This window comes from Colossoma macropomum, unplaced genomic scaffold, assembly GCF_904425465.1.
Source record: "Colossoma macropomum unplaced genomic scaffold, Colossoma_macropomum, whole genome shotgun sequence".
In the NCBI taxonomy this organism is placed as follows: Eukaryota; Metazoa; Chordata; class Actinopteri; order Characiformes; family Serrasalmidae; genus Colossoma; species Colossoma macropomum.
The window spans coordinates 16,845,653-16,869,360 of NW_023494804.1; the positions used below are offsets into that span (position 1 = coordinate 16,845,653).

Sequence of the window (23,708 nt, forward strand, 5' to 3'; positions counted from 1 at the left end):
CAGGGGAGAGGAACTGAGGGCCGGAGTCTAGCAGTTTGGGGATTTTTTTTTTTTGCCACCAACTAAAACTGAGTTTTGAATTGAGTTGAATGAGGTGTGAATCAGTCATGCTTGAGCAGAGTTCCCCCGCAGACACACACCCACCCACACACTCCAATATACACATTAAACAAAGTTTTCTTTGGGGCATCTTTTCTTCCCACCCGCTACGAATGTACAACCCTATTTCCAAAAAAACTCTGGACACTGTGCAAAATGTAAATAAAAACAAAATGCAATGATGTACAACTTATTTAAGCCATATTTTCATTATAAAATAGTACAAAGACAACATATCAAATGTTGAAACTGAGAATTCGCCCATTTTGAATTTGATGCCAACAACACATTGTTGGGATGGGGTCAACAAAGGGCTGGTAAAGTTGTCTAATGCTTAAAAAAAACACCTGGTGGTTAATTGGCAACATGATTGGGTATAAAAAAGCATCTCAGAGAGGCTGAGTCTTTCGGAAGTAAAGATGAGGAGGTTCACCACTCTGTGAAAGGCTGCACGATCAAATAGTGTAACAACTCAAGAATAATGTTTCTCAACACAAAATAGCTTTTGCTTTTCATCATTTACAGTACATAATAACATTAAAGGATTCAGAGAATCTGGAGAAACCTCTGTATGCAAGGGACAACGCCAAAAACCAGTATTTGCTGCATGTGATCTTTGGGCTCTCAGGCAGCACTGCATTTAAAACAAACATGATTCTGTAGTGTAAATCATTGCATGGGCTCAGGAACACTTCTGAAAAACGCTGTCTATGAAAACAGTTTGTTGCTGCATCCACAAATGCAAGTTAAAACTCTAAAATGCAAAGAAAACACCATATATAAACAGGATCCAGAAATGTTGCCACCTTCTCTGGGCCCGAGCTCATTTAAAATGGACTGATGGGAAGTGGAAAAGTGTCCTGTGGTCCAATGAATCAAAATTTGAAATTCTTTTTGGAAATCATGGACACTCTGTCCTCCAGGCTAACCACTCAGCTTGTTATCAGTGCTCAGTTCAAAAGCCAGTATTCCTGATGGTATAGAGGTGCATTAGTGCACACGGCATGGGTGACGTGCACATCTGTGAAGGCGCCATTAATGCTGAAAGATATATACATGTTTTGGAATAATATGCTGCCATCCAGATGACGTATTTTTCAGGGAAGGCCTTGATTATTTCAGCAAGACGATGCCAAACCATATTCTGCATATATTACAACATTACAACATATTGCTCCGTATTAAAAAAGTCTGGGTGCTAAACTGGCCTGCCTGCAGTCCAGACCTGTCACCACTGAAAACATTTTGGTGCATTAAATGAAAAATACAACAAAGGAGACCCCGAACTGTTGAGCAGCTGAAATCCTATGTTAAGCAAGAATGAGAAAACATCACATTCAAAACTACAGCAGTAGTTTTCTACTGTCTCAGTTCCCAAACACTTACAGAGTGTTGTTAAAAGAAGAGGTGATGAAACACAGTGGTAAACATGACCCTGTCCCAACTTTTTTGGAACTTGTTGTCGGCATCAAATTCAAAATGGGCAAATATTTTTCAAAAACTCAGTTTCAACATTTGATTTGTTGTCTTTGTTCTGTTCAATTAAATATAGGGTTTATATGATTTGCACATGATTGAATTATGTTTTTATTTATATTTTGCACAGCGTCCCAACTTTTTTTGGAAATGGGCTCGTATTCTAAATACACATTTAAGGCCAAAACCTTTTAAAACTATCGTAAAACAGTGTCTCAGTCATCAGGCAGTGTATTCATAACCATTTCATGTAGTAACTTGCTGTGAGGGAGCTTTTAGAGGTGGACGTCTGGTTCCTATCACCACCACTGTGAAAAATTCTAGTTTCTCGAGAACTGGCATTTCACACCAAACCACTCTCTGAATGATTAACTTCAATTATGCAGATTCTGGAAATTTGGTGGAATTCCCCCCAAAAAAACCCTCTTCACTGGAACGAGCCCTGCCATTCTGATCGTAAGTGACAAGTAGAGACCTGTATGCTTCCTCCTTTCATGCTGGAGGGGAAATGGTGCCTGACTAAAAACAGCTGCTAGAACTGCTCTGAAAGTGGGTTGCCAGATTATTAGAAACTCCCTGTCTTGTGTCCTTGGATTTTTACTGTGACTCTTTATTGTGGCTTGACAAAAAAAGTCATCAAACAATGTTTTTTTTTTATTTCAAGTTTATTATGACAGTTAAATGTTGGTTGTACAATGAAAATATTTAAACAATTAATATGATTTTTAACTCATTATTGACCAAATACATTTCCCAGTGTCTGCAGTTTCATCACAATTCTCAATTTGAAGCTTAATCTACAAAAATTATAAAGGAAGCTACATGCAGAAAACAACAGCCCTTCACCTTTTACTAAATAAATATTAGGACCTGTGTATGGCTACAGCGCCAGATGCCGAAGTTGTAATAACTGAAAGAAAAACCTGAGTATTTATTGCACTTTTCAAGTAAATGAGATAAATGTCCAGTGTCTTGCATACATGAACGTCTCCATGCTTTTCTACGTCCTTATCCACGTCTGTCACAGTTTGCTGCTGTCCGAGGCCTTCCGGCCACTGGTCTCAATCACTTAAAGGGCCCATATCATGGAAAACTGAAGATGTCTCACTTTTTCTTTAAATAACATAGGTTAATGTAGTTGTAAAGCTTGAAAACATACAGCTCAGTCCATATGGTCCATATATGGAAATCTGCCTGCTGTAAACGCAGTTGTTGTGATGTCACAAAAAGCAAAGCATTGAGGAAGAAGGAATGTTTTTGAACTTTTTGCATGAGTGTATCAGAACAGAGCTCATTTATATATCGCTGCTGTTGAAACGAAACCTTGTATCTCCAAAATGATAACTTTACAGGAGAAGGAAAAAACATACTTTACTTTTAATGTAAGCTAATGGAACCAGATTTTTTTCCAAGTAATTTCGGGCCGTTTCATTTTGTCCATTCATCATTAAATTTACATACAATGTCAAGGATGACAGGCATTTTCAAATTATGTAAAAAACTGAAAAACGGCAAAAATAGAGATAAAAGGTTTTGTTCCCACAGCAGCGATATATATATACAAGTCTTAAAAGCATAGCCTCTTTAATTCATAGTATTCAATAACGTCAGTAAAAAAAATGCCCCATTTCCATTTTGGTAGGCAAGGTGTAACCATTGCTGCAGCTACATCCATGCAGGAGGATGAAGACCAAACAAAATAGACTAGAATGACCACAAAAAAGACGAAAACATAGGTGGATTTCTGGATGCCGTCTACAAAAAAAACGCTCTAAATAGATCAGGTTCACTTTTGAATGCATATAACCTGCACGTCTCTAAAGTTCAGAAAGTTAAGACAAAAACTAACAAAGATGGCTACTAAAACTTAAATATATTATTCTTAAATAACAAAGACAGCTGAGCTGGAGTTAGCTTCTTATTTGAATTTTCTGTTCCACCTTAAACGCCGCAGCATTTACGTTTAGGCGCCTCATTCGAACAAATTTGGAAAAAGACGCTGGTAAGGAAGAAATCCAGCCCAACGTCATGTCACAGAAATATTTGTGGACATCTAGTTTATCTCAATCTCAATAAATGCATCCTTAATCAAGAAACACTTTAAACTTTGGAGATGTTTAATAAGCAGCACAGTAGAGCTGTAATCCACTGGAACTGCTAGACACGCTGCGTCCCATACCACACACTTCTACACTTCACCTACTACACTTTTACATACTATTTAGTATGCTAGTATGTGGTTTGAGACAGGATACAGCAGGAAATCTTTACCACAGCAACAAATTAAATAAAAATCAAGGCAATCGATTCATATAAATCAGTTAATAAGCTTTAAAAAATGAGTTTTAAACTGGGTATCCCCCCCAAAAAAGTGCTTTTCTGTCTTTGCTGGATTGATTATGGCTTTGTTATCTCATAACAAAGTGCCAACACGCTGCTGAATGCACTTGAATTTGCCTACCAAAATGGCAGCATGATTGCGTGACGTCAACAGAGCACTATGAATGCTAAGAGATGTAGAGAGGTGGAAGAATGGTCCTAATAAAAAAAAATAAATCCTCTGCTTTTGGTATATAACAGAGCACATGTGTCATACAAGGAGCAGAGAAAAAATAAAAATAAACAATAAAGAGAATAAAAAAGTATTGATATGTAGGATATGGGCCCTCTGGCTGAGAAAAGGAAGTCCTCTGGAAGTGAACGTAGTGGCATTTGTTTGCGTGCGATGACTCACTATGCTTATACGTCATCAGAAAGTCCCACACAAAAAGTTCTGCTAAAACTAAATGAGTTCTGGTGATGGTGAAGGACAACGCTGAACTTGTCGTTTTTGAGGTAATGTCAGATTCATTCGGTGGACTGAGGGCAAAAGAGGTGCACTTGCTGTTTACCAGTACAATCTGACCCAAACTCCCCGCCAAAAAAGACCCATCAGGATTCAAATCTAATGGCTTTTGCTCCCTAATGGGAATTGGCTTACTGGTTACAGATTCCAGTGGGAAACCATATAATCAGTCACAGGACACCTGTTAGACCATTCAGAGTCTGTGATATTAACCCATCAAGAAAAGCCAAGACCACCAGGAACCAGCAGAAACACTTAATACGTTCCATCTTTTTGTTTTCTTTTCAGCAGGGTTGCCATGTAGCACCTTGAGTCACCCCTTTTCTGAATTCCCACCTTGTGTTTTAGTCCATATGTGGCTGATTTGAAAGACGAAAGGCACATCGTCCCACCAGAAGCAAGCCTGATTCCACAACAGTGGCTCCTCGGATCCAAACGACATTACGTAGCTGGAATCGGGGCTGATTCGCAAGAAGCAAGAAACTCCAGCAGAGAGAGAGGAGGTGTTTTTTTTTTAAAGCGTACGTCAGGTCACGCCATTTTCCGGTAGTGTCACATTACAGCCAGGTTTCTCCTCTTCACCTGATTCATTTAATCTTCTGCATTTGTTTGTAATTTCTCGCCAGCAGGCTGAGCAGCACGTACTTCCAGTGGATCAGATCTCCCATCACACGCAGCTGCTGGGCACATTCAGCCACCACTGTCTGCTCTAGAAGGAGGATAAATACAGAACAACCGAATGAATGCGGCTGATTTGGACGGCTAATGAGACTGAAGTCAGCCTCCTATTCAGCGTCTTGTTCGAATTTTGACGTTACACCTTAAATGGTGCGGCATTTAAGGTGGAAAGGGCAAATTCCGACAAAATTCTAAGCCGTTTAAATCGAAATGACGCTTCCTATCCGCCAACTTCTGTTCGATTTTTCCCGTTCCGCCTTAAATGCGGCACCATTTAAGGTGGAACGGCAAACTTCGAACAAGAAGCCGGCGAATAGCAACCGTCATTTCGATTCAAATGGCTTCGAAAAAAGATTATAATTAATAACACTGAAGATTCCCATATACAGTTAACGTTAGTCTAGGCGAAAATGATCCATTTCGTATTATTATTACTGTTGTTATTAACATCAGAATTGTGTTATGAGACCGAGCTAGCCATGCCAGCGCTATAATAAAGATGTAAAGTGAGTTTTATTTACCTTTACTTGCCATTTTCGTCCCTTGTGTTCTTTCGTCGTCGGCGCGCTGAAGGAAAATGAAGCCGCTACACTCAGCAAAGGGAATTTCTCTCTGCTGGATAAATTTAGCCGGTCACGAGTTAATATAGCGAGTTAGAATGAAAGTCTGTAAACGTCACAACTTTTTTTTTTTCGTTGCATGTTTTCCCACCCTGACCTATTTGTTGCGACGCAATAAACTACAACTCCCAGGCTGCACAACCGAAACCCATACAAATGGTAGAGCAGGAAGTTCACTACTAAGACAAATGGCTTTGAGGAAAACAAACTCTACGAAAGGGCTGTGGTCCTAGAACAGATCAATAAACACATTATACATCTATTACAGCGTAGTAAACACCTGTTACAGAATATTAAACACCTGTTACAGAGCATTAAATATACTATTCAGCTGATACAGAGTTTAGTACACACAGTTAATACAGTGTATTAAACTCACTCTAAACCCGATACAGAAGATTAAACACCTGATACAGGGTATTAAACACACTATTCATATGACACAATGTATGAAGGCTAATCTAACTTTAGATGCACCTCGATTTTCTCTTAAACGATTCTGAATCGATTCACCAAACAAAATAATCTGATTTTTACCTAGACACAACATAACATTGATAACCTCGTTAAAGCACCGATGAAAGTTAGCAACAATGTAGCGGTGTTATTCAGATAAAGGGCCTCTTATAAGGAAGTCGCTTCTGTTTCATACACTGCTGAATTTGAAGACTTTCATTCTAAAGTGCTGTTTTGGGTAAAACAGGTTCTTGGGAAGAATAACAGCTGACGTATAATGGAAAACACTTAGTATTATTATTTCTCCAATAAAAAGAAACAGCCCAAAGTGACTTGAAAAAATGTTCTCCTGTAAAGTTCTCATTTTGGAGATACAAGGTTTTCGTCCAACAACAGCAAAACACTTAATGCAGCATAAAACATACAAACAAACTTTTTTTGGGGGGGGGGTTTACAGCTTCTAAAAAATGACAGGTTTCCACATGCACTATGGGAGGATTCTCAACACCAGCCTGTTTATTTAATTAAATATATCTTCTGTACCTAACATTGCAAGTGACAAATACAAAACACTACAAGCAATACTGTATAATAAATACATAATTGAATAAATAGCTTGGTTTTAGGTTATGTAGATTATTTTAGGCCTGTAGACTTCATGAGTATGCAAAGTGAAATGCACATTCAAATTCATCTATGCTAACAACACTCATTAATGACAAATACAGGGGGAACATCATAATATAGGCCATAGCCTATAAAAAAGCACTGCCCATCTAATGGAGGTGATTATACAAAATAAACCGCTGTTTTCAGAAGAAAACCTTGTATCTCCATTTTTGACGTTTTTCTGTTTTTGACATAAAACTGAAAATACTTGTTGCCCTTTACGTTGTATGTAAATTTTATAATGAATAGACTAAAAGAAACAGCTCAAAGTGACTTGACAAAATGTCTGGCATTGACTTACATTAAAAGTAAAGTACTTTTTTCCTCGTCCTGTAAAGTTCTCATTTTGGACATACAAGGTTTTCGTCCGACAACAGCAAAACACTTAATGCAGCATGAAACATACTTTTTTTTTTTTTTTGAGTTTACAGCTTCTAAAAAAATGACAGGTTTCTACATTAGTGGTGCAGGAGGAGGGGTTTGTCTGAATACAGATGGAAAATCTTGTTACTGCTTGTTTGGTTGAAACATCTGTGACATAAACAAGAGCAGTCTTTGTCGACAGAGATCCTGAAGTGACTCATGGTCTTCACTGTCTTTATCTTCGACCCTTACATAAACCAGTTGTAAAAAATCGACCGGTTTTCTCCTCGTACATTCTGAGAAAGATAAGAGCGAGATGAGTGTGGAATCTGGAGAACATCTTGTTGTGAGGAATATCTCTGTAACAAATGTGGACAAACAGATTAGAAACATCAACAAGTTTCCTTTCTGGGCTATTTTGCCATAGAACACCCTGTATGTACCCCTCCACCCACCCACCGCCATGAATCAATCTTACATATGCATTTAACTATTGTAAAACAATGTCTCAGACATCAGGCAGTGTATTCATCAGCATTTCATGTGATAACTTTCAGTGAGGGAGCTTTTAGAGGTGGACGTCTGGTTCCTATCACCACCACTATGGATAATTCTGACTCTGTAAGTTTCTCTAGAATGGAGCATTTCTCACCAAACCACTCTGAATGACTCTGTTTACATCTTACCCAAAATCAGTGAAATTTCACTTTTATAGGGATGTTTGCTGTAGTAACAGCCTTTACTCTTCTGGGAAGGCTTTACACTAGATGTTGGAACATTGCTGTGAGGATTTGACTGAGCATTAGTGAGGTCAGGTACTGATGTTGGTTGATCAGTTCTGTATCTTCAACTCATCGTAAAGGTATTGGATGGAGCTCCATCACTCCAGAGAACAAAATTCCTCTGCTCCACAGCCCAATGCTGGGTGGCTTTATACCCCTCTAGCCAATGCTCGGCATTGGTCATTGTAACTTCATAGTGTCCCATTCTATTGACCTATGCTTTTCTATGCAGTCTGTGTCAGTACAGGGTGTCTTTAAAGCAGCTGGCTTCACTTATTAGAAGGACTGTCTGAACATAAAGTGCCCCACGTTACTTAAACTCACCCTGCCGAACATGTTAAGTATTGTCCCACCAGTTCTCCACTCTGCGCCCCCTGGTGGATAGAGTCTGCAGTGGCAGGGCTGAGTTAGTTATCTCAGGCTGTTATTACAGCAATAAGTTTTTACAGCCTGCCCTAAACAAGATATCCCCTCATATCTGTTGGCATGTTATCATATGTCTGTGTACAAACTGAAGAGAACATGCGCCTGTTTGCAAACAGACCTGTTTATTATCACTTTACTGTCACATGAGTGTTGATAACAATCTCCTGTAATTCGACATTTTTCTTTGCAGCTGTTTTTGCAGCGTAAAGTTCAAATAGTCCTGAATTAATGATTTACCAATTAGAAATGATCTAATTAGTTAATGTTCATAGACACAGTTAGATATCATTTATATTTTGTTTAGCTTCAGTTTATGAGATCTATTTCATCCTTAATTTTCTGTTAAAACTTCTTGCTATAATTCTTCATTTCTGTTATTTTAAATATGACATTTGTTCTGGAAACTTTAGTGATTTATTTGCTGATTTTAACACATTGGAAAAAACAAAAATAAAATGTAAGATGTCCCGTAGCTTTTGCACAGGCCTCATTTTATATTTCACTTTTTCCAATTTGTTAAATTTAGTAAATAAACAGTGAACAGCGTGTTCTCTGATAAGGGATGTGCACTTATTTTCACATAGAAAATCAATAATCATCTCATTTGACCAGGTGTGCCCAAACCTTTGTTTACAACTGTATAATTATGTATTTTAACATATTTGTAGACTGTAGACGTTAATGAATATTGCTATATCTCACTGTGCACTTTGGACACGGACTAAACAAAGATAATACTTTATTGGTGATGACCATTCCCGGACTACATTTCCCATTGTGCATTGCGGGGCGAGAGCAGCGCCCCATGAGTCTTTGCGGCGCCGTTTCCTCGCTGTGGTTGTTTTGTGGCGCGCAGTAGCTCTGGGGGATCGTCTACACTGACCCGCACAAACATACACACACTGACCGACTGACCCGCTGAGCAAACGAACCGAACTGGGCAGCTTCATATCCTCCACGAAGGTGGGTGACGCAGTGTGGATTTCTGCGCTCGCGGTACCGACAGGTTGCCGGCGCGCGCGCGGTTTAGGGCCCAACGGTACCGTTACCTTGATCCTTTTGGACCCGTTTCTTCTCCTCGGCTGAAAAGAGATGCATACTAAGAGATTATTTTTAATAAGGCGTGGTCACGAATTAACGAATTCATATACTGAGGCGACGAATTTAGTTTCTCATAACTCGTGGCCTCAGTGCATTAATCTGTGGCCTTAATATAGTAATTTGTGGCTTAAATGTAGTAAATTGTGGTCTCAGTATATTAATTTGTGACCTCAATGTAGTAATTTGTGACCTGAATATAATAATTTATGACCTCAATATATTAATTCGTGACCTCAATATAGTAATTTGTGTCTTCAGTATATTAATTTGTTGCCTCAATATAGTAATTTTTGGTCTCAATTTACTAATTTGTGACCTTAATATAGTATTTGTGACCTCAATATATTAATTTGTGATTTCAGTAAAGTAATTTGTGACCTCAATATAGAAATTTGTGGTCTCAATATATTAATTTGTGGTCTCAATATATTAATTTGCGATCTCAATATAGTAAATTGTGGCCTGAATTTAGTAATTTGTGGCCTGAATTTAGTAATTTGTGGCCTCAAAGTGGTAAGTTGTGGCTTTAATGTAGTAATTTGTGGCCACGCCTTTTAAAGAATTGTCACCGTGTCACCTCAGGGGCTCAGTAGATGCAGCCTAACCAGCGGCGACAAAATGATTTTATTAAAGATTTCACTCATGTAAATAATCCATAAGCGCGCACAGAATGGCTGCAGACGTCAGTGTGGGCACTAACAATTGAGCTGGAGCGCTGCTAAATATCCCACCACAATAATTAATTACATAGTTATAAATTACGAGTTTATAAATAAATAAAATAAAATTTTCACATGCACACTCAAACATCGGTTCACATGTGTTCATTTGCACAGTTGCTGTATTACCAGATTTGCCGCCTCATCATTGGGTTCATATAATACAAATTATTAATGTGCAGGAGACTGATGTGTAAATTAGGGCTGCAACAAACGACTATTTTGATAGTCAAATAATCTATCGATTATTGAAACGAATAATCGATTATTCAGATCGATTCAGTCGCTCAGTTACCAAATAACTCTTATTTAGCAGTCAGCTTTTAAATTTAGCCTGAGGCTGTTTTATGCATTTGCTAACTAAAAATGAAGACAATGAAGTTGAATACCTTATTCAAAAATTCACTGTTTTAATGAACTTCCTGATAATACAGAAGATAAGTAGAACAGCAAAATCTTTTTCCTATCAACGTTTAAAATCAAGGATGTGCAAAGTAGCAGCAACAAAATGGAGCAAAACTAAATCAGTTCTCCCTTAATCACACCAACAGGTTCTCTGTGCTTTACCAACCGCATGGCCATATCTACACAAACGTCAAACAAACAGTAAACATCACACAAACAGCTTAATAAGGCATGATCTCATTACCACACGTTAATACGTGGCCACGCATTATTTTCATTTATACAGGATGTCACCAGCAGGGCTCTGTACTGAAGAAAGCCAGACATCTAGCATTATTTACATGTCTGTATTTTAGCCTCCATGTCATTGGCTTTCTTTATGGTGGGGTTGGGGATTCCCAGTGGCTTTATGCTGTATTTGCAAAATGCATGCTGGGTATTGTAGTGAGAGATTACTGATGTACATGTATTTGCCAAACTATTGCTTTAAGTACATGAAAATAACACCAGTCCCACATTGTAAAAAAGACTTAAACCTAAAAAATAAGTAACCTGGTTGCCTTAAAATTTTGAACTGCTAGCTGAGTGTTTTCTCTCCACCGTAGGTGAGGGTAGTGCAGGCATGTCAAACAGGGGCACCTGTGCTGCGGAGATTAGCGTTTACCCTCATCTGACGCTCTGAATTCAGTTCATGAAGGTCTAATTAGCTGATGAGCTGAATCAGGTGTGTTTAATGAGGCAGTGTGCTGAAGTCTGCAGTGTTTTGGCCTCCAAGGACTGGAGCCTGACACGTGGAGTAGTGGGAGGAGGTGGAACATGTTAATGTTATATGTTATAAACTGGTTAATATTATTTTGCCCTGCCCACATGCAAAATTCAACACATCCTAGTGGAATATTAACAAGAATTTTGGCTAAAATATGGTGAGCGTGCGCTGCAGCGAGTCGCCCTGTACAGTCTGAAATAATAATTTAAAAGTCAGAGGCATCAGGTGAAGTTTTTCAGACCATGTCATACGTCTTTACATATTAACATCACACACACAGGCTCAAAAATAAGGTCAGGCTCGATGTTTAGGTCTCAAATGATCTTAAAATCAACATTATACTGATATAGTTATGATGACAGTAGTAGATAATTCATGTTTTGACGGAATTCTCTTTCAGTTCTCTTTCAACCGACTTGCAATTACACCTTTCCACCAGAGAGGTCTCCAAATCCCCAAAACGTACATAGTGTGGCTTTAACAGAGTAATAATCGGTGTATTACACTGTATTATTTGAGGTCACTTTTCTGAGGTCATTTCTGTACAGTGTCTTACAGTGCGTGCTAAAGTGTGAATGATTACACTGTGTATCTCCAGAATGCCTAAATCAAAGGAAGTGCTGTCTTCTACGTCCAACAGTGACTCTGATAGTGACGCCGACACAAAGGTATGAAACTTACAATAAACAACCTCAGTCAACATAGGAGAAAAGGCTTGGCAGTGCTTTGTAGAGCATTTGTGGATCAATAATGATTGTTTGCTTGTTCTCCTTCATCCCAGGCTAAGAGGAAGAGGCAGGCAACGCCGGAAAAGCCATCAAAGAAACAGAAGAGCGGAGAGTCCTCCAAAACATCCAGCTCCTCTAAAAGCAGCAGCAGCAACAAAAATGACAACATGTTCCAGGTCAGGGGCTGTTATAGGAATGTTTCGCCAAAAAAAAAAACAGATTTGCCCAGTTTCCCCCAACTGCAGTCAGTCCAAGCCCGTTTGATGTCTAAAGTTTGCTTCTTTAATTTCACAAGCTAAGAGGCTAATGTAGCTAACAAGTAATGTCACCCAGAAAGATTGCTAAGAGGGATGCTTCAATGTGGGAATTGCAGATGTGGAAGATGGAAAAGCAAAATTTGAACGAGAGGCTTGTGAATAGCTGACTTCAGCTTCATATCACTGAAGAATTAGGGCTGGGCAATGGTAAATAGGGAAAGTAGGGAAGATTTCAACCACTACCCCTTGTAACTCAGTTCCAAGGGGCAAGGAGACACTCGAAAACAAGGGGTAGGGGTAAAAAGAAATGGGATTGGGCCTTAATCTACCTGCATTTGCACTAAAAAATAAAATGCAATAATGCAGTAAAACAAATAATGTGCAGATGTTTTAGTGTAGTAACACAGCGTCATCTGAAAGTTGTGCTCTAATTAATACATCATCAAATATTAGTTTGAAATATCAGTCAAATCTAATCATAATTATGATTAAACATTTCTTTTCTGATGAATTTTAAGCAACTTTCTGCTGATACTGATGTAATTCCATTTAATCGTGTATCCCTTATAACAAATATATTTGAAAAACTGGCCTCACAACAAACTTCAGGCACAACTATAGTGACCTTAGAGGTCTCTAGAGTCTCTTTGCTTATATAATTATTAAGGCTTATTATTCAATACAATCTTACACTAAACGTGGGCTCTTCTGGTTAAATCACGTTTGTTGATTTTCTAAGTGAAAGTAAGGCCTCTACAGACAACAAGGTCAAGGCGTAGTTATTAATTCGCTGTAATGTGCTTGGTGTGCCCAGACCTTTGGATATAACCTTAAGTATGCTGACAACAATGCAAACGGTAATTAATTTCAGCAGCTGCTTCTAAGGGTAACTTTTATGTGGCCACGTGAACGAGAAGCTGAGTTTGTTTGTGTGTGCTGTTTTCTCTAAGATAGGGAAGATGAGGTATGTGAGCGTGCGAGACTTTAAAGGGAAAGTCCTCGTCGATATCCGCGAGTACTGGATGGATCAAGAGGGTGAAATGAAGCCGGGACGGAAAGGTACGACTCTCTTTATCCACATATATTATTAATCTCTCTGTCTTTCTCAGACCAAAAGCCGTAGCATCATGTTATATCATGAATGTAGCATCATGTATGTAGAATGATGTAGCATCATGTTTCATCATGAAATAACCTTTAATTATCATTTTAATATATTTTTACACCATTTAAAAACGCCAGCTGCTTTTTACACTGTGTGAACATTTGATGAATAACTAACAGAAATGCCCAGTAGAGGTTACATTAATATTAGCGATGCAATGATACACAAAATTTAAAATGATTCAATACAGTACATCTTTTAATACAGCAAGAAAATGTGCCTTGTGTTCATGTGTTGATGTTAAGTCAGAGATGAATATCCTACATTTTTCTGGTATTTTATTTCTTTCCTTGAGGTCCACTTTTGGCCTAAAGCTCACCATACACTAGAAGACTTTGAAATAAATTGAAAGACTGTAATCTGACACCTTCTCATATCTAAAGACAATGTCCCAGAGTTTTTAGTCACCGACTAAAATGTTGCAGGGTCACTATTTGCAAGACTGCAACTAGATTTTTGAGATTATTTCCCATCATGCACCTGATGGAGAAACTCTTTTTCTTCCTTCTCTGCTCTGTAATGGGACAAATGAGAAGACACGCTGGCTGGGAATGTAAAGGTCTTAAGCTCAGAACAGTTTACTGTAGAACTGTATACTCTGACATCACCCAGAATTTTTAATTAACCTGTAAAATGTGCAGTTATGTTTTTTAATTTGACATAAAGATTTACACACCAACAAAACATGCAGCGATTCAGCATGAAAACCATAATGCCACTCATAAAGTCCTGTACACTGTCAGAAATAAAGGTACTAAACTGTCACTGGGGTGGTCCCCTCAAGGGTACATCTCAGTACCTTTAGTCAGGGAACATAATTGTACCATAAATCATTATTATTATATTCTCTAAGTTGTAGTGACTCCACACACCCCGTCTCACCTACAGGCTTTTTATGTTATTGTTCTATTTTAAAAACTTTAGGTTATGAAAAGGTACATACTTTTCACCTGGAAAAACTTATTTAAGGTGCAAAGTTAGACCTTAAAACCACTGTTTTACCTTTAAGGTACATTTACATTGTTTGTACCTTGATGAATGAAAAATGTACCTGGACAGAACCTTTATTTCTAACAGTGTACATTTCCTTAAATCTCTTACACACTCAGTGAACTTGAAATATTAAAACAGCCAGCATCCACACGAGAAAAAGACGGACTAACGACAGCCATCCTGACCACCTCACACTAAACGATCGAGATGATGCGAGTGCGATGTAACTCCAGCAAGACTCTCATGATTTTAGATCTACATTTTATAAGCATCTGTGTATCAGCATTGCAGATATGCAAATGAAAAATGTCTACTATCAGCATCAGACCACAGTTCTCTAATCAGTTTTGATTTTAGATTGAAGTGTATGTATTAAGAGCTCATGATTTTCCAGCGAAGGGCCTTTACAAACACAGCCACAGTTCAGTTCAACAAGAAACAAACGAAACTGAAAGCTCTCTTCCGTATTACTCGCTCTCTCCTGCACACTTTTATTGTCAGTCCTGTGCGATAAGACATCCAGGAAAAGGAGTTAATGGGCCTCATTCTCCAGTATCTTCCTAAGTTTGTTCTTAAATGTGTTCTTGAGAAAATCCTAAGAAAAAGTCTGTCAGATTCATGACGTGTTTATAAAGCGCAGAACTGTTCTCGCCTTTGTGCTCTTGAGTGTGTGTAGATTCTGTTCTTACCTAAGAACAAATCCCAAATAAGAACATTGAATGTCAGAATCTTCATCAAAACTGTGTAAGTGGGTTTAAGAAGAAATTTCCTCTTAACCCTTTAATGTCCTCACAAAGAAAAAAGCAATGGAATTTTTGTTTTCGTATTTTTTATTTGTTTGGGGCAATAATAAAAACAATTGGTATTTTTTTTGTTTGTTTTTTTGATCCCACATTTTTTTTAAATATTCATGTCTACCAAACGGTCGAGATGGCACTTGGTGGCATATATAGTGACTCAAAATGTGCTCTTCCAAAAGGTTGAACAGAAGGGTTAATAAGTTGGTGAATGAGGCCCAGTGTGTTTCCTTGGTTAAACTGAAAGATTTGTGATGTTACTTTCATTCAGCTTCCTTTAAAGTGACATGAATTGAGAGTTTAATGCATTTGAATTGAGAATCTGTCTGTCTGTCTGTCTGTCTGTCTGTCTGTCTGCTCTCAGGTATTGCTCTGAACCCGGAACAGTGGAACCAGCTGAAGGAGCAGATTGATGACATCGACGAAGCCGTGAGGAGAATATAAACATCTATCTATGAAGCCGACAAACTGATTTTTTGTTCTTGTTTTTTTTTTAATCCTCGTCACACACCTTACTTACATTTTAAAAACAAGACTAATGTGACATAAAGGTCCAGGACCGTTTGTCCGTTTTAGACTAGGTTTTATTGCAGTTGAGTCTGTCGCTGTATTTTTCTTTTCCTTTTTTTCTACTGACAAATCAGTTGAGATGTTGCGTATTGCTTCTGTGGATGAGTGGGGAGCGTCAGGGGGGGAAACTGGGGAAGAACTTGTGTTTATTTTTTACAATAAAGATGATGGAAATATTATGTCTAACTTCTTTATTTACATAAATGAATGAATGGATAGATAATTTGTGAGACACACCCAGTGCTTCTGTTACAGTGACTCAGATTAATGAGTGAGGCTAATCAGATTTTTGTGCGTGTCTTAAATCGACCCTTGATCCTTATGTATATAGAAAGTTAGAGCACACAGACAGGGTTTATTGAGCTAGACTAACCTGGCAGACTGTGCCATGCATATATTTAGTAGGTATTAAGCAAAAAAGGAATGCAATTTGTGAAATACAGGGGGTCCTGGGGGGTCTGGGACTTCCCAATTAATCTTTTGGTCTCAAAATCAAGATTCTGAGGGTCCCTGAAAATAAGCACTCAGTGAAGCTCACTGTTTATCTGCTTCACCCACAATCAGCTTCTGTCTTTGGTATCTTAACTAACTAGAGCTGCAGCACTGCTCTGCCTCAGGGTGGCGCTGTAGCAGACTGGTTCACCCAGTTGGGCCTTCATAGTCTGGAAACTGTAAGCCTGGATTCTTTTGAAAAACTACAGTGTGCTGCAGCAGATCTGTAAATCTGAAAACTCACCCAGTTTCCCAAGAGTTTAGTGTGAAGAGTGACTGTTCCTCATTTCTCAGACTGAAGACAGAGGAGGAGATGAGCAAGATCTCAGTCAATGTGAGGAAGAGCGCATTACCAAACTAGAACAGAGCATTTCCAGAAGAAGAACTGATAAAACAAACATTTGGAGGCATCACTAGTGCTGCTATGGTGCGTAAGTAAGCAGTTGGGCAGCACTGAAGTAGCCAAACAACATGAGACCCCCAGGTACCAGGGTGAATTTCACACACTGAACATATGCAAGCGATTTAGACTAAGTAATGTGTAAAGACTTGAACTTGAAGTAAACATTTATTTCAAACCTTGCCTAGGTTTAAACTTAACCCTATATTACATGAATTATTACTTGCACATGATAATGTTTTGATGTGTTTTGTTGTTTAAATTTGCTTAAATAATGGAAGTATTAGATTTTTTTAATGGTGTGTTTGGTCAATTGTTGCCATATGGCAACAATGCGCAATCGTACCATAGCATCATAAAATCTAAAAAAAAAAACACAATAAAATCTTTTTTTTCTCTAAAAACATCCTTTCATTGAAAACAAGACTAAACAAATTCAACTTATACTTAGTGAAATGTACTCCCCATATATTTACAAATACTGGAAATTAATACAATTTCAATTGGTATGTGGAATGTATGGTAATGACAACATCATAATAAGAATTTCTGGTCATGTGATGTCATAAAGTATTTGTCCTTTCAAAGTAAAAGACCCTTTTTCCACAATTAAATGGGAAAACAGATTTTATTATTATTGTTTTTAGTAAAATTAAGATAAAGTAATTGTTGCTATATGGGGTTAAGTTTGATGTATAGATGTGAATTAAATGGGGCTGAATAGACATTTTCCATAGCATTTTTTTATGTTTGTGTTGTCAGTGTTAACTGTCTAGCTGTACGGTTACCATTGCATTAGCCACATCATCTACCTTCTTATTATAATAACTATATTATAACTGCTTATTATTGCAACTATAACTACTAGCTACTAAGCTCAAAGTAGGCTAATTTTACTAGTTTGCTAGTTTGCTGAAAAAGGAGCATTAGATACCGTTAGGATTAAAACCTAATGGTAATTGGCTTAATGGTTTCCAACAGAGACCACTAGTTTCCTGTAGGACACCTATAATCCCATATAAAAACATATGAAAAATATGTATAATAAATATATTTAACAATGAATCTTAATGCATCTTCTTTCTTTCTTCCACATACGTCCTAATGAGGTTCAAATTAGTTTATTAGCTACATGACTGAATTCTAAAAGCATGCATATAGAACGTAAATAAATATATATTGTTCCCTGAAACAGCAAACCGATACACTGTTTTCGTCACACCGTTTACAGTTCACTCACCTTCGTTTCCTTCATGTTGTCCCCTACCTAGGGCCCTAGGCGTCAGCTGAAGACGCGCCCATGTCTTGAATGAGCTGCTATAGCAGAGTTCAACCAGCAGGTGGCGGAAAGTGTGCGCGTCAGTGCGCTTTGGGAAAGCGTGCCGCCTCTGTGGCCGCGTCAATACCAGCGAAACACGCCTCAGTCCGTCAGTCTCCACAGCCGCGCGCAGAGCTCGGACTGTCCGTCAGTCACCATGAGGGACCTTCACTTTAAGGACAGCTTCTGGGTGAGAGCTGGAGTCTTTCTTCACGATACTGTCTAGTTTCCGTTTAGTCACAAAACACAAGCGTGCGAGTTTATGGACTCAGAAATGAATCTGAAATATATTCGCTTAGCGCTTTTTTCGGTTTTGTGCAGTTTTCTCTACTTTTTTGAAACTTCGTCGTTTTTATGGGAACTTCCTCACTTGGAAGCAAAAACATTTTGTGGTCGCCTTTTTAAGTTAACTGTTCTGCTGAATTGTCGAAACGGACGTACTTTCCACAACGGGAAACGTGTCATTTACAGAGCTTTTTATTGCCCGAGACATGGACTTCTAGGTATAGTTTGCAGCGTGTTTGCAGTTTGCTAAGACTTAGTGAAAGTGCATCATCATCTGAGAGCAGAGCAGTCAGATATTAATGCTCATTAATCTCTAATATGACAATATTAGTATTTAGTTGATATTCACTTTGTGAGTATTAACGAGGCTGAAGTCAGCTTCTTAATCGAATTTTACTGTTCCACCTTAAATGGGGCAGCAGTTAAATTCTGGCAGTTAAGCTTCCTACTCGAATTTCCCGTTCCACCTTAAATGGTGCAGCAGTTACACTATGGCATTGAAGCTTTCTAGTCGAATTTTCCCGTTCCACCTTAAATGGTGCAGCAGTTACATTCTGGCTGTTCAGCTTGCCTGTCGACTTTGTCCGTTCCACCTTAAATGGTGCAGCAGTTGCATTCTGGCGCTTCGGGCCTCAGAATGCAACAGTCCCAGGCGCCAACATGCAAGCGCTGCACAGTTTAAGGTGGAACGGGAAAGTTCGATCAAGAACCTGAGGTGCAAGCGTGTAACTGCTGCTCCGTTTAAGATGGAACCAGTAAATTCGAACAAGAAGCTGGCAAATAAGAAGCTGACTTCAGCCTCGTTAGGAATGAACCCTGCTGTCATGTCCCTTTTGACCCTTTTGAGGTTTCAGTGTTTTTAAAGTCCCGTTTTTTTTTATATGAAACTTGATGGCGTCCTCAACAGTGATGGTATCAGCGTGTGAAAATGAAGATGACAGTCTGATGTGCGTGTGAAGTCATTTGAGTGTACAACACTGACCTAGAGTGCAGATCTATGTTATGAAAATACACTGTAAGATTGTGTGCACACTTAGGGGTGGGCAATATAATGATATTTCATTGTTATCGTGATGAATTAAGTCGCAATATGCTTTTTCGAGTGTATCGTGGATATCATCAATACTTAAAACAATGACCAACTGCATGTTTCACTACAAAGAGAGATAATTAGGCCTGTTTAGTTAGTTATAAAACATGAAATGACAATTAAATTTATTATTATTATTATTATTATTATTTAATATGTGGTACTACAAGTTTAAACGTTTTTAAAAAATGTTTTGAAGTATCGTGATATAATATTTTTATGTCACAAAACTTCCAGACATTTTTCATTTAATAAATGGCAATATTATAATGTATTACTTATAATATTAATATTTACAATGTAACATTTATAATGTATGTATTAACATTTGTAATATTGAATGGCATTAAATATTATTTAATATTATACATTTTAATAAATATATCAAATATTATATATAAAAAATATATTGCCATGTCATTTGTAATATATTTACAATATACACATATATTTATAGATATATAGATTATTGAATGATATTAAAATAAATATCAAATATGAATTAATATATTACCTTTTACATTATAATAATATTTACAATATAACATGTATAGTAGATTTATCAAAAATATAATAATAAATAATATTAAATATGATTTAATATTGTATTTTTGCCGTATTGCCCACCCCTACGCACACTGATATAAGGGTCTTGTGCAGGACAGAGGTCACATTTCAGTCTGCTGACACCATAATGGCTAAAAGGAGCTTCACAGTGTGTGAAATCCATGAATTCATTGATCATGGCTATTTGTTTATTATATTTTTGCCATATCGCCCAGCTCTAATATTTAAAGTAAATACGGTAGTTATTAAGAGTAAAATACAAAAAAAATCAATTAATCTGACGGGTAAGTTGTTGGTAAGTAGGGTTATTGTAAAGTAACATGTTCTAGGACTCTTCTGAAGTGATTTAGACATACAGGGTGAAAAATGCAAGCATCAAAAACATAACCGATTTGTGAATGAAATAAACGGATTAAGTCCGACGTAGACTTTGCATACTTTCCAGGCTTTATTAGTTCACTAATAGCTTAGAAAGTGCCATTATTCCATCTGACTGTTTATTCTGACACATGCCTGATGCTGGCTGTGGCTGGAGGGCTATGATTATGTGTCTGGCTTTAAGGTATGAATTACAGTTACTGGAAGATGCTGGTGTGGATAATGATAGCCAAACCTACATGCTGAAGTTAGAAATGAGTATGATCCTGAGGGAGACTGTGCTGAAGCTTTAATATCTAGACTGCTCTACAGGGCTATTTCTGAGCGGCTATAGTAATTTTACGCCTAGTGTTGTCACTCTGCCTGATCAAAATAGTCTTGACCGTCCACTTAAAGGGCTTCTCTGTAGGAAAAAACAAATATTGCATATTGCACTGCCACTTTGTTTATACACCAGGCATATTGCACAACTGTTAACATATCGTTTACAGTGTTTAGTCACTCGGTTCATTCACTGGACGTGACATGCACCAATGTCAACTGCATAATATTTATGCACTTCTACTTCTTATTGTTGTACTGCACATTATATTTTATGGTTGTTTTAGTATATTACATATCTTTACTTCTTTTGTTTATGCATCTGTATAATAACGTACAACAACTGTTGCTCCTGTTTTGCTCTTTACTGTACTTTGTGTTGCTGTAATAGACGACTATCTATGTATCGGTCTATTTACATGTACACATATAGGTGTATATATATATATATATATATATATATATGTATATATATATGTGTGTGTGTGTGTGTGTGTGTACATAGGTGTATATGTACATATATATATGTGTATATATATATATATATATATATATATATACACACACCTATATGTAGGGTATATATAATATATATACACACACCTATATGTGAATGGGTGTGTATATATATATATATATATATATATATATATATATATACACATATGTATATATGTCTTGTCTTTCTTTTTGAGTAATGACACAGTATGAAAACACTGTTAAAGTTTCCTCCCGCCACCCACTCGCTCTCCAGTTCATACATTTCTAAACATGGAAACTAAGATGCAACGAGTGAACATGTTTTCTAAGTGAAAGAAAATGAACACATCCTCTACAGAGACACACTTCTGCACATTTTAATACACAATTGCTGTTTATTTGCTGAATTTAACAAATTGGGGGAAAAATAGAGCAGAAAATGTGCAAAACGTTATGGCTTATTTTATATTTTATGTATTTTTTTCAGATATGTTAAACTAATAAGTAATTAGAAACTAAAATTTCTGTTTCAGTTTGGAAAATGGCCATGTGACACACAGCTGTGTTTTTTGCACGCATAAACTTCATACATGGACCTCAATGGAAGAATAACATGTAAAACAAGAAAAATTTAAGATATAGGCTCTTTAATGATGCCTCAAGCTGGCCCTACGTGCTGTTATATGGATATATTTTGCACCAGCTGTATTCGTAGAAGGACATTTGATTTGCATATGTACTAATAACATCTGTATTTTTCACCTGACGGTTACAGAACGGTGACATTACCAGCACAGCAGGTTACGACGCCATCATCCAACACCTGAACGATGGTAAAAGGACATGCAAAGAGATTGAGGACTTCATAAAAGCCAGGTAATGACCAAAGTGATTAATAATCAACCAGCAATCAGATAATTTATCAATTAATCAACCAAGCAACAAACCAACAGGTAGCAAAAACTCAGTTAGCCAAGGGTGGGTTCCCAAAAACATTCAAATACCAATTAGAAATTGTTGAAACATCTTTACAGCTCATTACCGGTTAAGTCTCACAAGGGGTAGGATGGGAAGCTGAAATGGCACCACATCTGCCCCAGAAATTGCTAGAAGTTTATGAAGAGAGAGCAAATGGAAATGGTCACTTTTGTACGTTTTAGACAGTGTCATTGCGTGAGAGTTCTGGCACTTTCTGAAATCCCAGCTTTATTACATCCTGAGGCTTATTATTCAATGATTACATGTAAAACAATGCAAACTAACTGGTTATTCCTAAGTTACAGAGAGTAAACTAAAGGTTTTGACCTTATCAGTCACACCTTATTAGATCTTAAAGGAAAACTTCAGCAGGTTTTTATTTGCTACGCAACTACAGAGAATAATTCTGATGTTATTGCATTTCTTTTCTGAAAAGAGCAGCCTTGAACCCCCCTTTAACAGAAGGCAGTGGGTGGATTCTGAATTCAGTAAACGTTTACTTCAAATGTGTATAATTCACTCATTCAGAGATAAGAGAGGAAATGGATGCTGAGGGTGGAGTTTTCACAGGTTCTGTCTGATCGCCATTGGATACCAGAAAAGCTTATTTAAAGTAAAAATAACTTTGTTAAATTTTGGCTGGCAAAAGTTATATGGTGAAATTGTGGATTTCATCATCTACAGTACACAATGTCAGAGATTTAGAGAATCCAGAGAAATCTCTGTATGCAAGGGACAAGGCTGAAAACCAATATTGGCTGCCCGTGATCTTCGGCCCCTCAGGTGGCACTGCATTAAAATCAGACACGATTCTGTAGTGGAAATCACTGCATTGGCTCAGAAACACTTCTGAAAAACACTGTCTGTGAACACAGTTTGTTGCTGCATCGACAAATGTAGGTTAAAAATGCAAAGAAGGAACCTTAAATAAATGCCTGAGCTCATTTAAGATGGACTGCGACAAAAATTTTAAATTCTTTTTGGAAATCATGGACACTGTGTCCACCAGGCTAAAGACCTCCTAAAAGTTAGCATCTGTAAAGGTATTGTGGGGTATTGTGGGGACAATGCCAAACCACATTCTGCACATATTACAACAGCATGGCCCTGTAGTAAAAGAGTCTGAGTAGTAAACTGGCCTGCCTGCAGGCCAGACGGGTCACCCATTGAAAACATTTGCCGCATTATGAAATGAAAAATACTCAGTGAAACATGCTACTTTCCATAGCTGTTACTGTCCATAGCAATTGACCATGATACGTTGTGCAGGAGGTAGAGATTAGGTTGAAGGACAGTGGAGTATTCAGTTAAAGCTCAATTGCGATGGCCTTTAGATCTCTCTCTGCTTGTCTCTGACGATCTTTGCACCTCGACAGTTTTAGGAAACGCTCCACAAAGGCCAGTTTCAGCTGGTGCACTGGGTCACTTTGGAACTGTCTCTTTTTAAATCGTTCATTTTTCACTTCCTGTGGACTGTACAGGCT

The 23,708-nt window shown here is 37.7% G+C and overlaps 3 protein-coding genes across 3 annotated transcripts in view; 2 read left to right on the top strand and 1 right to left on the bottom strand.

Moving 5' to 3' along the window:
- Positions 1–4,879: 4,879 nt before the first annotated feature.
- pmaip1 (phorbol-12-myristate-13-acetate-induced protein 1) lies at positions 4,880–9,512 on the bottom strand. Its single transcript, XM_036595643.1, has 2 exons — positions 9,464–9,512; positions 4,880–5,129 (listed from the first exon to the last, which is right to left on the bottom strand). Exons 1-2 carry the CDS (start codon positions 9,510–9,512, stop codon positions 5,008–5,010), a joined length of 171 nt encoding a protein of 56 aa, XP_036451536.1. The 3' UTR covers positions 4,880–5,007.
- sub1a (SUB1 regulator of transcription a) lies at positions 9,214–16,094 on the top strand. The gene is made up of 5 exons (XM_036595685.1): positions 9,214–9,377; positions 12,004–12,073; positions 12,187–12,309; positions 13,341–13,449; positions 15,710–16,094. The coding sequence occupies exons 2-5, from the start codon at positions 12,005–12,007 to the stop codon at positions 15,787–15,789; spliced, it is 381 nt and encodes a 126-aa protein (XP_036451578.1). The 5' UTR covers positions 9,214–9,377; position 12,004; the 3' UTR covers positions 15,790–16,094.
- Positions 16,095–18,215: 2,121 nt separating this feature from the next.
- pstpip2 (proline-serine-threonine phosphatase interacting protein 2) overlaps positions 18,216–23,708 on the top strand; it is a 41,388-nt gene continuing 35,895 nt past the window's right edge. Inside the window, exons 1-2 of the mRNA XM_036595306.1 lie at positions 18,216–18,315; positions 22,022–22,122. Of these exons, the coding sequence (XP_036451199.1) occupies positions 18,283–18,315; positions 22,022–22,122 (134 nt within the window). The 5' untranslated portion in view covers positions 18,216–18,282. The remainder of the gene's footprint in view (positions 18,316–22,021; positions 22,123–23,708) is intronic.

What these genes read in the sequence shown, in the direction of transcription:
- pmaip1 (XM_036595643.1), bottom strand. Translation starts at nt 9,512, where the DNA reads ATGCATCTCTTTTCAGCCGAGGAGAAGAAACGGGTCCAAAAGGATCAA. An exon ending in ACGGGTCCAAAAGGATCAAG is followed by an intron (nt 5,130 to 9,463) that starts GTAACGGTACCG and finishes TCCTCCTTCTAG; the next exon opens with AGCAGACAGTGGTGGCTGAA.
- sub1a (XM_036595685.1), top strand. Translation starts at nt 12,005, where the DNA reads ATGCCTAAATCAAAGGAAGTGCTGTCTTCTACGTCCAACAGTGACTCT. An exon ending in AAAATGACAACATGTTCCAG is followed by an intron (nt 12,310 to 13,340) that starts GTCAGGGGCTGT and finishes GTTTTCTCTAAG; the next exon opens with ATAGGGAAGATGAGGTATGT. An exon ending in AATGAAGCCGGGACGGAAAG is followed by an intron (nt 13,450 to 15,709) that starts GTACGACTCTCT and finishes GTCTGCTCTCAG; the next exon opens with GTATTGCTCTGAACCCGGAA.